Source organism: Amaranthus tricolor, chromosome 7, assembly GCF_026212465.1.
Source record: "Amaranthus tricolor cultivar Red isolate AtriRed21 chromosome 7, ASM2621246v1, whole genome shotgun sequence".
In the NCBI taxonomy this organism is placed as follows: Eukaryota; Viridiplantae; Streptophyta; class Magnoliopsida; order Caryophyllales; family Amaranthaceae; genus Amaranthus; species Amaranthus tricolor.
The window spans coordinates 2,021,869-2,035,693 of record NC_080053.1 but is presented as its reverse complement, the minus strand read 5'-3'; the positions used below and the strand labels follow the sequence as shown (position 1 = coordinate 2,035,693).

At 36.4% G+C, this 13,825-nt stretch overlaps 1 protein-coding gene across 1 annotated transcript; it reads left to right on the top strand.

The window, feature by feature from the left end:
• Positions 1 to 1,068: 1,068 nt before the first annotated feature.
• LOC130817693 (uncharacterized) lies at positions 1,069 to 3,704 on the top strand. Its single transcript, XM_057683543.1, has 2 exons — positions 1,069 to 3,104; positions 3,692 to 3,704. The coding sequence occupies exons 1-2, from the start codon at positions 1,456 to 1,458 to the stop codon at positions 3,702 to 3,704; spliced, it is 1,662 nt and encodes a 553-aa protein (XP_057539526.1). The 5' UTR covers positions 1,069 to 1,455.
• Positions 3,705 to 13,825: the final 10,121 nt, after the last annotated feature.

Below are 13,825 nucleotides of genomic sequence, written 5' to 3'. Positions count from 1 at the left end.
ATGCTTAACATTAAAAAGGCTTAATGCTAGCTTTAGTTTAATGCTTTGTTTTCTGATTTTTTGTAAGGGGGAAAGTTAAAAGGTTCCTTGAAGGGGAAGTTAAAAGGTTCCTTGAAGACTTGTAACACTTGCATTATTTTTAGTATAAAAGGAACTCATTGCCATGCATTTTAGGCAAGTGAGATTGAAAACAAAATTCTGATTTTCTTTGTGAATTTCTTTGTGCTTACTTTGTGTTGCACGCCCCCTTTTATTCTTATTACTTAGTGTTTGAGAGTAAAAGCTTTGAGAGTTTAAAATACTTAGTGAATTTTTGCTGCTCAAAGAAACCATCCAATCTAGAATAAGTTTCTAAGTTGTGTGGGTGTTCTCTTGTTTCGTTCCTTGTTAAGCTTGTTTTTAAGCTAATTCATACACTCTAAAAGGGTCCCATTACACTTCCACTTCAGGATCAAACTTAATCATTTCTCATGCTTAGTTAGTCGAGTTGTACTTTTCTTTTATTTGAGTTTAGTATTTAATTTTGCTCATGGGTCGAATATTATGCGATTGAAACGCAAGCAAGCAGCTGATTATATCAAGCAAATAAACCAAGGAAATATGAAGAATATAAATATGAAGGTTCAGCAAGTGGAAGATTAAAAAAATATATTTAGCAAAATCAAGTTGTTTGAGACAGCAAATAAACCAAGGACATATGAAGATATTTGCAAATCATACAAGAATTCAGCCATTGGGAAATCTGATTTTGGTTCATTATTACATGAAGATCTTTTCTACAAAAAACAAATCAGCCTAGAAAATAGCCTATGAAGACTTTGTAAGATATAGCTATGCACTACAAAATAGCCTAATTATTTCCATAGAAGATTGTAAGATGCAACTTGCAAGTGGACTTGCAAGTGGATTCCTAGCCGTTAAGAAACAAGCAACATTCTGATTTTTTTGCTTTTTAATTTAATTTTTTTTTTTTTTATTTTTTATTTTTTGTTGGGCTGATTTCCTTTTAGTATAAATAGGCTTGTAGTTCATGTAATGAAGGCATTCAGCTGGCATAATACAAAACACAACCCTTTGAGCAATTTTCCTTGTTCTTATTTGCAATTTACTTTAACTTGGATTAGTTTAAGTAATTTGAAGTTCCTATGCTTTTCATTCTTTTGGCTAAAGTTTGAATGTGTTCTTAGGAGCCCTTAGATTTGTTTCGTGGTGTATCTGTATCGAAGCAACCTTTGGCAAGCCATTTTCAGTTTGAAAAATCAACACATACATTTCATTTTCCCCTTGTTATAAAACCACTAAAATCACAAAAACAAATTCGTTAAACGGAAACAGCAAACTACGTGTGCTTATAGCTTGGTTTTGTTTTGAGGCATACCAATCTATATCATCTTGGTATCAGAGCCAAGGCTACGCTCCGAGCCTTAATTTCGTTCATTCACAAAGCATAACACCATGTCTCAAAGTGGTGAAGGAGAAACAAGTGATTTGAGCAGAATTGTTGAAGAGCAAAATGCCACCATTAAATACCTACAAACCCAACTTAAAGAGTATCTAGACCTAAAACGCACCTTAAGGGAAGGTGGGAATTATGAGTCTGAAAGTCCTAAAGTTAGTAGGCAAACAAGCCGTGGAGATGATCTTAGAGTCGACATTCCAGAATTTGAAGGAAGATTAGATGGAGATGAGTTCCTTGAATGGGTAAGAACCGTTGAAAGATTATTTGATTACAAGAATACGGATGAAGAAAAGAAGGTAAAGATAGTAGCATTAAAATTGCGCAAATATGCTTCTACTTGGTGGGCTAGCAAATGTGCAAAACGAGAAAGAGAAGGGAAAGACAAGATTAGATCATGGGAAAAGATGAAGAAGCAAATGAAGGAAAAGTTTCTGCCTTCATACTACATGCAAGAGAATTTCACCAAACTTCAACATCTACAACAAGATGGCAGGAGTGTAGAAGAGTATGGTCGAGAGTTCGAGACAATGATAATGAGGTGCGACCTTAAGGAGGATGATCACCAAACTTTGGTAAGATTTTTAAATGGTTTAGATTCAAAAATCAGAAACATTGTTGAATTACAACCTTATGCTTGCCTTGATGATTTAATTAACCTTGCACATAAAGTTGATAAACAACAAAGAACTAAAATGAAGGAAACCTCACGTTTCACTTCAGCAAGAACTACCAATTTCAATTCCTACCAAAAGAACACTCCTCATTCCTATTCTAAAGCCCATTCGCAAGATTCAAAAGCTCTGCAAAACAATAACTCAAAGCAGCCCCTAAGCATGCCCAATACACCCAAACCAAACACCAATTCATTCACACCTAGGAGATGTTTTAAGTGTCAAGGCCTAGGACACATTTCCTCCGAATGCCCAAACCGAAAAATGGTGAACTTGGTTGAGTTTGAAGATCATCAAGAAGAAAACGTGGAGGATTTCGTTGACAATGAAGAACTGGATGAGGAAATGATATATCCGGATGAAGGAGAACTACTGGTCATGCGGAGAGCTCTCAGTGGGGTCAAAGCCAAAGATCCAAACCAACAAAGGGAAGCAATATTCCACACAAAATGTACGGTTAAAGGTAAGATCTGTTCGCTTATCATTGATGGAGGAAGTTGCACTAATGTCGCTTCAAAGACCATGGTGGACAAGCTTAATCTCACCGCCACTCCACACCCCGAGCCATACATGATTCAATGGTTGAATCAAAACAAAGGTATTCCTGTAAACTCTCAAGTTTTACTATCGTTTTCAATAGGCAATAGTTATAAGGAGAGTCTTTTATGTGATGTTATACCTATGGATGCATGTCATGTTTTATTAGGAAGACCTTGGCAATATGATAGAAAAGTTATGCATGATGGCTTTAAAAATACACATACTTTTGTTTTAAATAAGAAAAAGATCACGTTAGCTCCATATGCACCTGGCCATAATTCTAAATTACAAGCAACTTTAACAAATTTTCATTCTTTGATTCCTATACTTAAAAGTGAACAACATGAATTTGTGGAACGAAAAGAATTGTTATTGCTAAATGATGAAACCGAATCTGTTTTGCATGATCACCCTTTGCTTGTGCCTTTACTTGATGAATTTGCGCATGTTTTTCCTATTGAGATACCTAATGGACTTCCACCAAAAAGGGACATACAACATAAGATTGATTTCATTCCCGGTTCCACATTACCTAACAAACCAGCCTATAGAACTAATCCTAAAGAGACCGAAGAAATTAGGAGACAAGTTGATGAATTGTTAGCTAAAGGTTTGATTAGAGAGTCCATAAGTCCTTGTGCCGTCCCTACCTTACTTGTGCCTAAGAAAAATGGAGAAATGAGGATGTGTGTGGACAGTAGAGCCATTAATAGAATCACCATCAAGTATAGATTTCCAATACCTAGACTCAATGACTTGTTAGATGATTTATATGGTTCGAAAGTTTTTTCTAAAATCGACCTTAGGAGTGGATATCACCAAGTTAGAATTTATAAAGGGGATGAATGGAAAACCGCATTTAAAACTAAAGAAGGACTTTATGAATGGTTAGTCATGCCCTTTGGGTTGTCTAATGCACCTTCTACCTTTATGAGACTTATGAACCAAACTTTAAAGCCTTTCTTGGGTCAATTTGTTGTGGTTTATTTTGATGATATCTTGGTGTATAGTAAAAGTGAAGACGAGCATGTTAAACATTTGCATCAAGTTTTTAGTGTATTGGCTAAAGAAAAATTGTATGGTAATTTGGAAAAGTGTCAATTCTTTTCGGAATCAGTAAAATTTCTTGGGTTTATTGTGTCAATTGAGGGGATAAAAGCGGATGAAAAGAAAGTTGAAGCTATTAGAGACTGGCCTGTTCCTACCACCATTCACCAAGTTAGATCATTTCATGGTTTAGCTTCTTTTTATAGAAGGTTTGTCCCAAACTTTAGTTCAATCATGGCCCCTATCACCGAACTCACAAAACATAAGACCATAGAATGGAATTCCAAAGCACAAGCAGCCTTTGACACTGAAGTGGAAGTGTAATGGGACCGTTTTAGAGTGTATGAATTAGCTTAAAAACAAGCTTAACAAGGAACGAAACAAGAGAACACCCACGCAACTTAGAAACTTATTCTAGATTGGATGGTTTCTTTGAGCAGCAAAAATTCACTAAGTATTTTAAACTCTCAAAGCTTTTACTCTCAAACACTAAGTAATAAGAATAAAAGGGGGCGTGCAACACAAAGTAAGCACAAAGAAATTCACAAAGAAAATCAGAATTTTGTTTTCAATCTCACTTGCCTAAAATGCATGGCAATGAGTTCCTTTTATACTAAAAATAATGCAAGTGTTACAAGCCTTCAAGGAACCTTTTAACTTCCCTCAAGGAACCTTTTAACTTTCCCTTCAAGGAACCTTTTAACTTTCCCTCTTACAAAAATCAGAAAACAAAGCATTAAACAAAAGCTAGAATTAAGCCTTTTTAATGTTAAGCATTTAAGGCTAATAATGACCCTTTATTAATAGCTATTTAAACAGCAAATTAAGGCTAATTAAGCTACTTTGAACCGTCCATATTCTCCTAAAAACTCTTGCATTTCTCCTATAAAAAAAACTCCCATTTAAGCATTAAAGCTAGAATTCAGGTTGCTGCTTGTATTCAACTTCCCATTTATTCAACTTCTCATCTATTCAACTTCCCATTTATTCAACTTCCCATTTAAGGCAAGTAATAAAGGATTTCTTTGAAGAGAATCCCACGAAATTAGCAGCCATTTGCTTGACATTTGCGTGGCTAAGTAACGCATGGACCGTAGCTTGTGTTGTAGGAACCGTAACTTGATGATCTTGGACGTTGTGGACTGAATTCTCATCATTCTCCCCCTCTTCAAAGAAGTTTGCCCTCAAACTCTCATCTTCAAGGTATGGAGACAAATCACCCACATTGAAAGTTGCACTAACACCACCATAGTCACTTGGCAATTCAAGCTTGTAAGCACTTTCTCCAATCTTTTCAACCACACGAAATGGACCATCTGATCTAGGCATAAGCTTGTTCTTCCTAAGGTTAGGAAAACGTTCCTTGCGCAAATGTAACCACACCAAATCACCTTGAGCAAAAGTAGGCTGTTTCCTTCTTTTATTAGCTCTTTCCTTGTAAACGGTATTCATGGCTTCAATCTTTTTCTTGACTTGAGCGCATGTTTCTTGAAAAGCTTCCCATCTTTTCTTTGAATCAACATGAACTAGATCTTTCTTGGGCAAAGGAATAAGATCAAGAGGAAGTAAAGGATTTTCCCCATAGACCACCTCAAAAGGAGCACGAGTAGTAGTAGATGACGGTGATCTATTGTAGGCAAACTCAGCATGAGCCAACTTCACATCCCAATCCTTTTGCGTTCTACTCACTAGACCACGCAATAAGGATCCCAAAGTGCGATTTGTGACCTCTGTTTGACCATCCGTTTGTGGATGATGAGAAGTACTAAAAAGAAGTTTAGTACCTACCAACTTCCAAAGAGTCCTCCAAAAATGACTTAGGAACTTAGTGTCCCTATCCGAAACAATGGTCCTTGGCACTCCATGTAGGCGTAATATTTCTCGAAAGTACAAATCAGCAACTTTAGATGCATCATCCGTCTTGTGACAGGCAATGAAATGAGCCATTTTAGAAAAACGATCAACAACCACCATGATGCTATCTTTTCCTCTTTGAGTCCTAGGAAGACCCACAATAAAGTCCATACTTACCTCTTCCCAAGGAGCATTAGGAACGGGCAAGGGAGTGTAGAGACCCTTATGAAAGGTACTCTTGGACTTTTGACAAGTAGAACATCTTTCAACCACATGTGTTACATCCTTGATCATTCGTGGCCAATAGAAATGTTCTTGAAGTATCTCCATAGTCTTATGAATTCCAAAATGACCCGCAATACCTCCTCCATGGACTTCACGCACCAATAACTCACGCACTCCACTTTTAGGGATACATAACTTGTTTCCCTTGAATAAGAAACCATCATGAACCAAGTATCCTTTAGTGGGCTTAGAAAATTCAGTAGCAAAATCATCATCACTTTCATATAAGGCCTTTAGGTGTTCAAAGCCTAATATTTGAGTGTGAACCATAGCAAGTAAGTAACTCCTCCTTGACAACGCATCCGCCACTACATTCTTCTTCCCTTCCTTGTACTTCGAACTAAAAGTGAAGGATTGTAGGAACTCCACCCACTTTGCATGTCTATGGTTGAGCTTTTGTTGACCATGAATGAACTTCAAAGCTTCATGATCGGAATGTAGAACAAATGGCTTTGGCCTTAAGTAATGAGACCAATAATCCAAAGCTCTAACAATGGCATAGAATTCACGATCATAATTTGAATAATTCAACTTAGCTCCACTTAACTTTTCACTAAAATAACAAATGGGACGCCTTTCTTGAACAATGCCTACGCCACTTGCATCACATTCTACTTCAAACAACTTGTCAAAATCAGGTAATGCAAGTATTGGAGCGTTGCATAACTTGGTTTTGACGTCTTCAAAGGCTTTGTGGGCTGCTTCATTCCATTGAAATGCACCTTTCTTCAAGAGCTCCGTTAAAGGCGCCATAAGAGTGGAAAAGTTCTTGATGAAGACTCGGTAAAATGAAGCTAGTCCATGAAAACTTCTAACCTCATGAACATCTTTGGGTACCTTCCATGTTGAGATAGCTTTCACCTTCTCGGGATCAACCTGTACTCCTTCACTAGAAACAATGTAGCCTAGGAAAGAAATACTACTACACATGAAAGTACATTTTTCCATTTTTCCATACAATTTATGCTCTCTCAATGCCTCAAGTAAAACTCTCAAATGTATCAAATGCTCATTTTCAGTTTTACTATATACTAGAATATCATCTAAATATACAACAATGAATTTATTTAGAAAGGGACGTAATACCTCATTCATGAGTCTCATGAACGAACTAGGAGCATTGCAAAGTCCAAATGGCATGACAAGCCATTCATATAGACCTTGCTTTGTCTTGAAAGCAGTCTTCCATTCATCTCCTTCACGAATTCTCATTTGATGATAACCACTTCGCAAGTCAATTTTGCTAAAAACTGTGGCTCCACTTAATTCATCAAGCATGTCTTGTAGCCTTGGCATGGGAAATCTATATTTAATAGTTATGTTGTTGATGGCACGACTATCAATACACATCCTCCAAGTTCCTTCTTTCTTTGGCACCAAAAGGGCAGGCACCGCACATGGACTAAGGCTTTCACGCACATAGCCCTTTTCCATGAGTTCTTCAACTTGTCTTTGCAACTCCTTAGCTTGCTCGGGATTGCATCTATAGGCTGCCTTGTTTGGTAATGAGGCTCCCGGTACCAAATCAATTGCATGTTCAATACCACGAAATGGAGGCAACCCTTTAGGCAAATCATCGGGAAACACATCTGCAAATTCTTTAAGCAAGTTTCTCAACGGAATAGAGTTAGCCACATGAGAAACATCATCAACAATGGGCTTTACAATAAGCAGAAACCCTCCTCCTTCTATCACGCATTCTTCCTCAAACTCCTTCCTAGACATAAGGAAGTTTGGTTTCTTTTCCACCATAGGTTCAACCTTAGGGGGCAAAGGTAACAACCTAATCTTCTTTCCTAATTTGGTAGTGACCGTATAGACATTAGAAACACCATCATGAATAGCTTTTCTATCAAATTGCCATGGTCTACCAAGCAAAATATGACACGCACTCATAGGTAAAACGTCACACCAACGTTCATCATAAAAATTTCCTATAGTGAATGAAACTAGTGCTTGTTTCTTAACCTTTAAACCGGTGTCATTATCCAGCCAATTTAACTTGTAAGGTTTAGCATGATTTCGTGTAGGTAATTTAAGCTTACTTACAAGTTCAGTTGAGGCCACATCCGTGCATGATCCTCCATCAACAATCACATCAAAAACCTTGTCTTGAACCTTGCATCTAGTATGAAAAAGGTTCTCTCGTTGTTGCATATCTTTGAGAGGTTCGGAATGTAGAAGTCTTCTCACAACACCACATAATGGAGCGTCATTTTCTTCAGCACCATATTCCTCATATTCCTCCTCCTCTTCCTCTTCTTCGGAACCCCACTCTCCTTCTTGAATAGTAAGTGTATTCCGTTTTGGACATTCACTAGCAATATGTCCTCTTTCATGACACTTGTAACAAGTTCTTTTGGATGCATCTTGCTTGAAATCTGGTTTTCCTCCATAAGTTTTCGAAGGGTTAGTAGGAACAGTTGATTTAGAAGGGCTAGGAAAAGAATCAACTTTTCCCGCGGAAGAGAACGCTCTAAAAGGGGGTCTTGGAGCATTCTTCGGCTTCTCCTCTTTGTTTTGTGCTTCAACCTTCCTAGCAGCCTTCACAACCTCATCATAAGTGGAATAAGGTAGAAGATCCACCTTATTAGAGATTGGTTTAGAAAGCCCCTTTGTGAAACGCGCAATTTTGAGTGGTTCCTTCTCTTGTATGTCACACACCAAGCTAAGTTTCTCAAACTCACGTACATATTCATCAATATTACGCTCACCTTGATTTAGGCGAGTTAATTTGACATATTGATCTTGCACATATTCACGTGGGACCCAACGTTGCTCCATTTTCTTCTTGAGTTTTTCCCAAGATGCAATCTTTTCTTTCCCTTCTCTCCTTCTCTTGGCTTTGAGGTTATCATACCAAAGCCCAGCAAGTTTTGTCAATTTAAGAGTCGCCATTTTACAACTCTTATCATCATCATAATTTTTATACTCAAAAATATTCTCTAATCTTCGTACCCAATCATAAAAAAACCTCCGGATCACTAGAACCATCAAATTCAGGAAGGTCTAGTTTGAAACTTCTATCTTCTTGATTGTTACGAAAATGGGACTCGCCATGGGTGGGAGTAGAATTCTCTAATTCCTCTACCCTTCTACCCACTCTAAGCAACGTCTCTCCAATGGCATCCATTCTTGTTTCATGCCTCTTCATTCCATCGTGCATTACATGAAGTTGATCCATGATTACTTTTAACATTTCGGCATTGGACTGATTATCACCCATACTGCGTTTTAACTAGTGTAATCTCGTTCAACACGATTTGGCTCTGATACCAACTGAAGTGGAAGTGTAATGGGACCGTTTTAGAGTGTATGAATTAGCTTAAAAACAAGCTTAACAAGGAACGAAACAAGAGAACACCCACGCAACTTAGAAACTTATTCTAGATTGGATGGTTTCTTTGAGCAGCAAAAATTCACTAAGTATTTTAAACTCTCAAAGCTTTTACTCTCAAACACTAAGTAATAAGAATAAAAGGGGGCGTGCAACACAAAGTAAGCACAAAGAAATTCACAAAGAAAATCAGAATTTTGTTTTCAATCTCACTTGCCTAAAATGCATGGCAATGAGTTCCTTTTATACTAAAAATAATGCAAGTGTTACAAGCCTTCAAGGAACCTTTTAACTTCCCTCAAGGAACCTTTTAACTTTCCCTTCAAGGAACCTTTTAACTTTCCCTCTTACAAAAATCAGAAAACAAAGCATTAAACAAAAGCTAGAATTAAGCCTTTTTAATGTTAAGCATTTAAGGCTAATAATGACCCTTTATTAATAGCTATTTAAACAGCAAATTAAGGCTAATTAAGCTACTTTGAACCGTCCATATTCTCCTAAAAACTCTTGCATTTCTCCTATAAAAAAAACTCCCATTTAAGCATTAAAGCTAGAATTCAGGTTGCTGCTTGTATTCAACTTCCCATTTATTCAACTTCTCATCTATTCAACTTCCCATTTATTCAACTTCCCATTTAAGGCAAGTAATAAAGGATTTCTTTGAAGAGAATCCCACGAAATTAGCAGCCATTTGCTTGACATTTGCGTGGCTAAGTAACGCATGGACCGTAGCTTGTGTTGTAGGAACCGTAACTTGATGATCTTGGACGTTGTGGACTGAATTCTCATCAGACACCATCAAAGACAAACTTACCACCGCACCTGTTCTAGCTTTGCCTAATTTTGAGGATATCTTTGAAGTAGAATGTGACGCATCTGGGGTAGGTATTGGAGGTGTTCTTACTCAAAACAACAAACCCCTTGCTTACTTTAGTGAAAAACTCAATGATGCTAAAAGGAAGTATTCTACTTATGATAAAGAGTTTTATGCTATTATTAGATGTTTAGAACATTGGAGACATTATTTGATTGCAAAAGAATTTGTGTTACATTCTGACCATGAGGCCTTGAAATTCATTCAAAGCCAACACAAACTTCAATCTAGACATGCTAAGTGGGTCGAGTTCCTACAAACCTTTCATTTCACCATTAAACACAAAGCGGGTAAATTAAACACCGGAGCTGATGCTTTATCTAGGAGATACTTGCTTTTGAGTACTTTGAATACTAAGGTTGTTGGGATGGAATTGTTAAAAGAATGTTATATTGATGATGTTGATTTTGGAGAAATATTTGAAAAATGTCATAACAAACCTCAAGGACTTTTTTACCTCTTTCAAGGATATCTCTTTCGAGGTAATCAATTATGTGTGCCCAGACATAGTGTTAGGGAGACCTTAATTAAGGAATATCATGAGGGAGGACTTGGAGGACATTTTGGGGAAGAAAAGACCATAGCTCTAGTGAGTGAGACCTTCTTTTGGCCGAAACTTGCTAAAGATGTCATTCATATTATTAAGAGGTGTGTGCAATGCCTAAAAGCCAAAGCCCACAAAACGTCTCAAGGTCTTTACCAACCTCTTCCTACACCACAAAATCCATGGGAAGATGTGAGCTTAGACTTCATAAGCGGACTACCTAGAACCTCTAACAATAAGGATTCCATTATGGTTGTTGTTGATAGGTTTTCTAAGATGGCCCATTTCATTCCTTGTCATACTACACATGATGCTGTTAACATTGCTAATCTTTATTTTAAAGAAATAGTAAGACTACATGGGATAGCAAGAAGTATGGTAAGTGATAGAGACTCAAAGTTTCTTAGTCATTTTTGGCTTACTTTGTGGAAAAAGATGGGAACCAAGCTTAACTTTAGTAGTTCTAGCCACCCTCAGACTGATGGACAAACCGAAGTAACCAATAGGACCTTAGGAACCTTGTTGCGTGCCCTCATTACTAAGAATCCTAAACAATGGGAACAATTGCTACCACATGCTGAATTTGCTTATAATCGAGTTCCTAGCAAGACCACCGGTTTTTCTCCTTTCTTTATAGTTTATGGCCTTAATCCTTTAACCCCTATAGATCTTACGCCTTTTCCTACACCTTTGAAGTTTAGCCATGATGCCGAGACTAGAGCTAATGAGATCCAAAAGTTGCATAAACAAGTTGTGGAAAAGATTGAGAAAATGAATAATAAGGTTAAAGAGAAAGTGGACCAAAAGAGAAAAGAAGTGATTTTCAAAGAAGGTGACTTAGTATGGATTTACTTGAGAAAGGATAGGTTTCCCACACAAAGGAAATCAAAGTTAAGTGCTAGAATTGATGGACCGTTCGAAATTTTGGAAAAAGTAAATGACAATGCTTACAAACTAGAGCTACCTAGTAGCTATGGTGTGTCTTCTACTTTCAATGTTGCAGATTTGATTACATTTCATGAGGAGGACATGTTACCAAGCTTGAGGTCAAGCTTTTCCAAAGAAGGGGAGGATGATGTAGGATCACCTACATCTAGTTCTGCTGAGCTAGCCAAGATCAATATAATGATGCATCAAATGGAAGACGCTAAAATTCAAGGTCCAAAACTGAAATCCTTTAATTTCGTAGTCATAAACTAAGTCTTCTTTTTTTTTTTTTTTTTTGGGTCGTTTTATTATTTAAGTCGTTTATTTTATTTCGAGTATTTGGGTCTTTTGTTTTCTTCGAAATGATTTAAGCCAGGTTTAGGATCAAACTTAATCATTTCTCATGCTTAGTTAGTCGAGTTGTACTTTTCTTTTATTTGAGTTTAGTATTTAATTTTGCTCATGGGTCGAATATTATGCGATTGAAACGCAAGCAAGCAGCTGAAAATATCAAGCAAATAAACCAAGGAAATATGAAGAATATAAATATGAAGGTTCAGCAAGTGGAAGATTAAAAAAATATATTTAGCAAAATCAAGTTGTTTGAGACAGCAAATAAACCAAGGACATATGAAGATATTTGCAAATCATACAAGAATTCAGCCGTTGGGAAATCTGATTTTGGTTCATTATTACATGAAGATCTTTTCTACAAAAAACAAATCAGCCTAGAAAATAGCCTATGAAGACTTTGTAAGATATAGCTATGCACTACAAAATAGCCTAATTATTTCCATAGAAGATTGTAAGATGCAACTTGCAAGTGGACTTGCAAGTGGATTCCTAGCCGTTAAGAAACAAGCAACATTCTGATTTTTTTGCTTTTTAATTTAATTTTTTTTTTTTTTTTTTTTTATTTTTTGTTGGGCTGATTTCCTTTTAGTATAAATAGGCTTGTAGTTCATGTAATGAAGGCATTCAGCTGGCATAATACAAAACACAACCCTTTGAGCAATTTTCCTTGTTCTTATTTGCAATTTACTTTAACTTGGATTAGTTTAAGTAATTTGAAGTTCCTATGCTTTTCATTCTTTTGGCTAAAGTTTGAATGTGTTCTTAGGAGCCCTTAGATTTGTTTCGTGGTGTATCTGTATCGAAGCAACCTTTGGCAAGCCATTTTCAGTTTGAAAAATCAACACATACATTTCATTTTCCCCTTGTTATAAAACCACTAAAATCACAAAAACAAATTCGTTAAACGGAAACAGCAAACTACGTGTGCTTATAGCTTGGTTTTGTTTTGAGGCATACCAATCTATATCACCTTGTTCATTCTTCATCGTTCATTCTTCAATGATCATTGATCCTTGTTCATTTTTCATCGTTCATTCTTTAATGATCATTGATCCATATTCATTCTTCATCGTTCATTCTTCAATGATCATTGATCCTTGTTCGTTCTTCATCGTTCCATCTTCAATGATCATTGATCCTTGTTCATTCTTTATCGTTCATTCTTCAATGACAAATTATCCTTGTTCATTCTAAATCGTTCATTCTTTAATGATCATTGATCCTTGTTCATTCTTCATCATTCCATCTTCAATGATCATTGATCCTTGTTCATTCTAAATCGTTCATTCTTCAATGTTCATTAATCCTGGTTCATTCTTCATCGTTCATTGTTCATTGATCATTGATCCTTGTTCATTCTTCATCGTTCATTCTTCAATGATCATTGATCCTTGTTCATTCTTCATCGTTCATTCTTTAATGATCATTGATCCATATTCATTCTTCATCGTTCATTCTTCAATGATCATTGATCCTTGTTCATTCTTCATCGTTCCATCTTGAATGATCATTGATCCTTGTTCATTCTAAATCGTTCATTCTTCAATGCTCATTGATCCTGGTTCATTCTTCATCGTTCATTGTTCATTGATCATTGATCCTTGTTCATTCTTCATCGTTCATTCTTCAATGATCATTGATCCTTGTTCATTTTTCATCGTTCATTCTTTAATGATCATTGATCCATATTAATTCTTCATCGTTCATTCTTCAATGATCATTGATCCTTGTTCATTCTTCATCGTTCCATCTTGAATGATCATTGAACCTTGTTCATTCTAAATCGTTCATTCTTCAATGCTCATTGATTCTGGTTCTGATGTGTAAACAAGACGAGAAACCTTGTTACAAAATGATAAGTTAAAGGGGTCACACGTTTTGTTGGTATATTTTTTTAGTATGATCAGATTAGTTAGGGGAACTCTCACCCTAA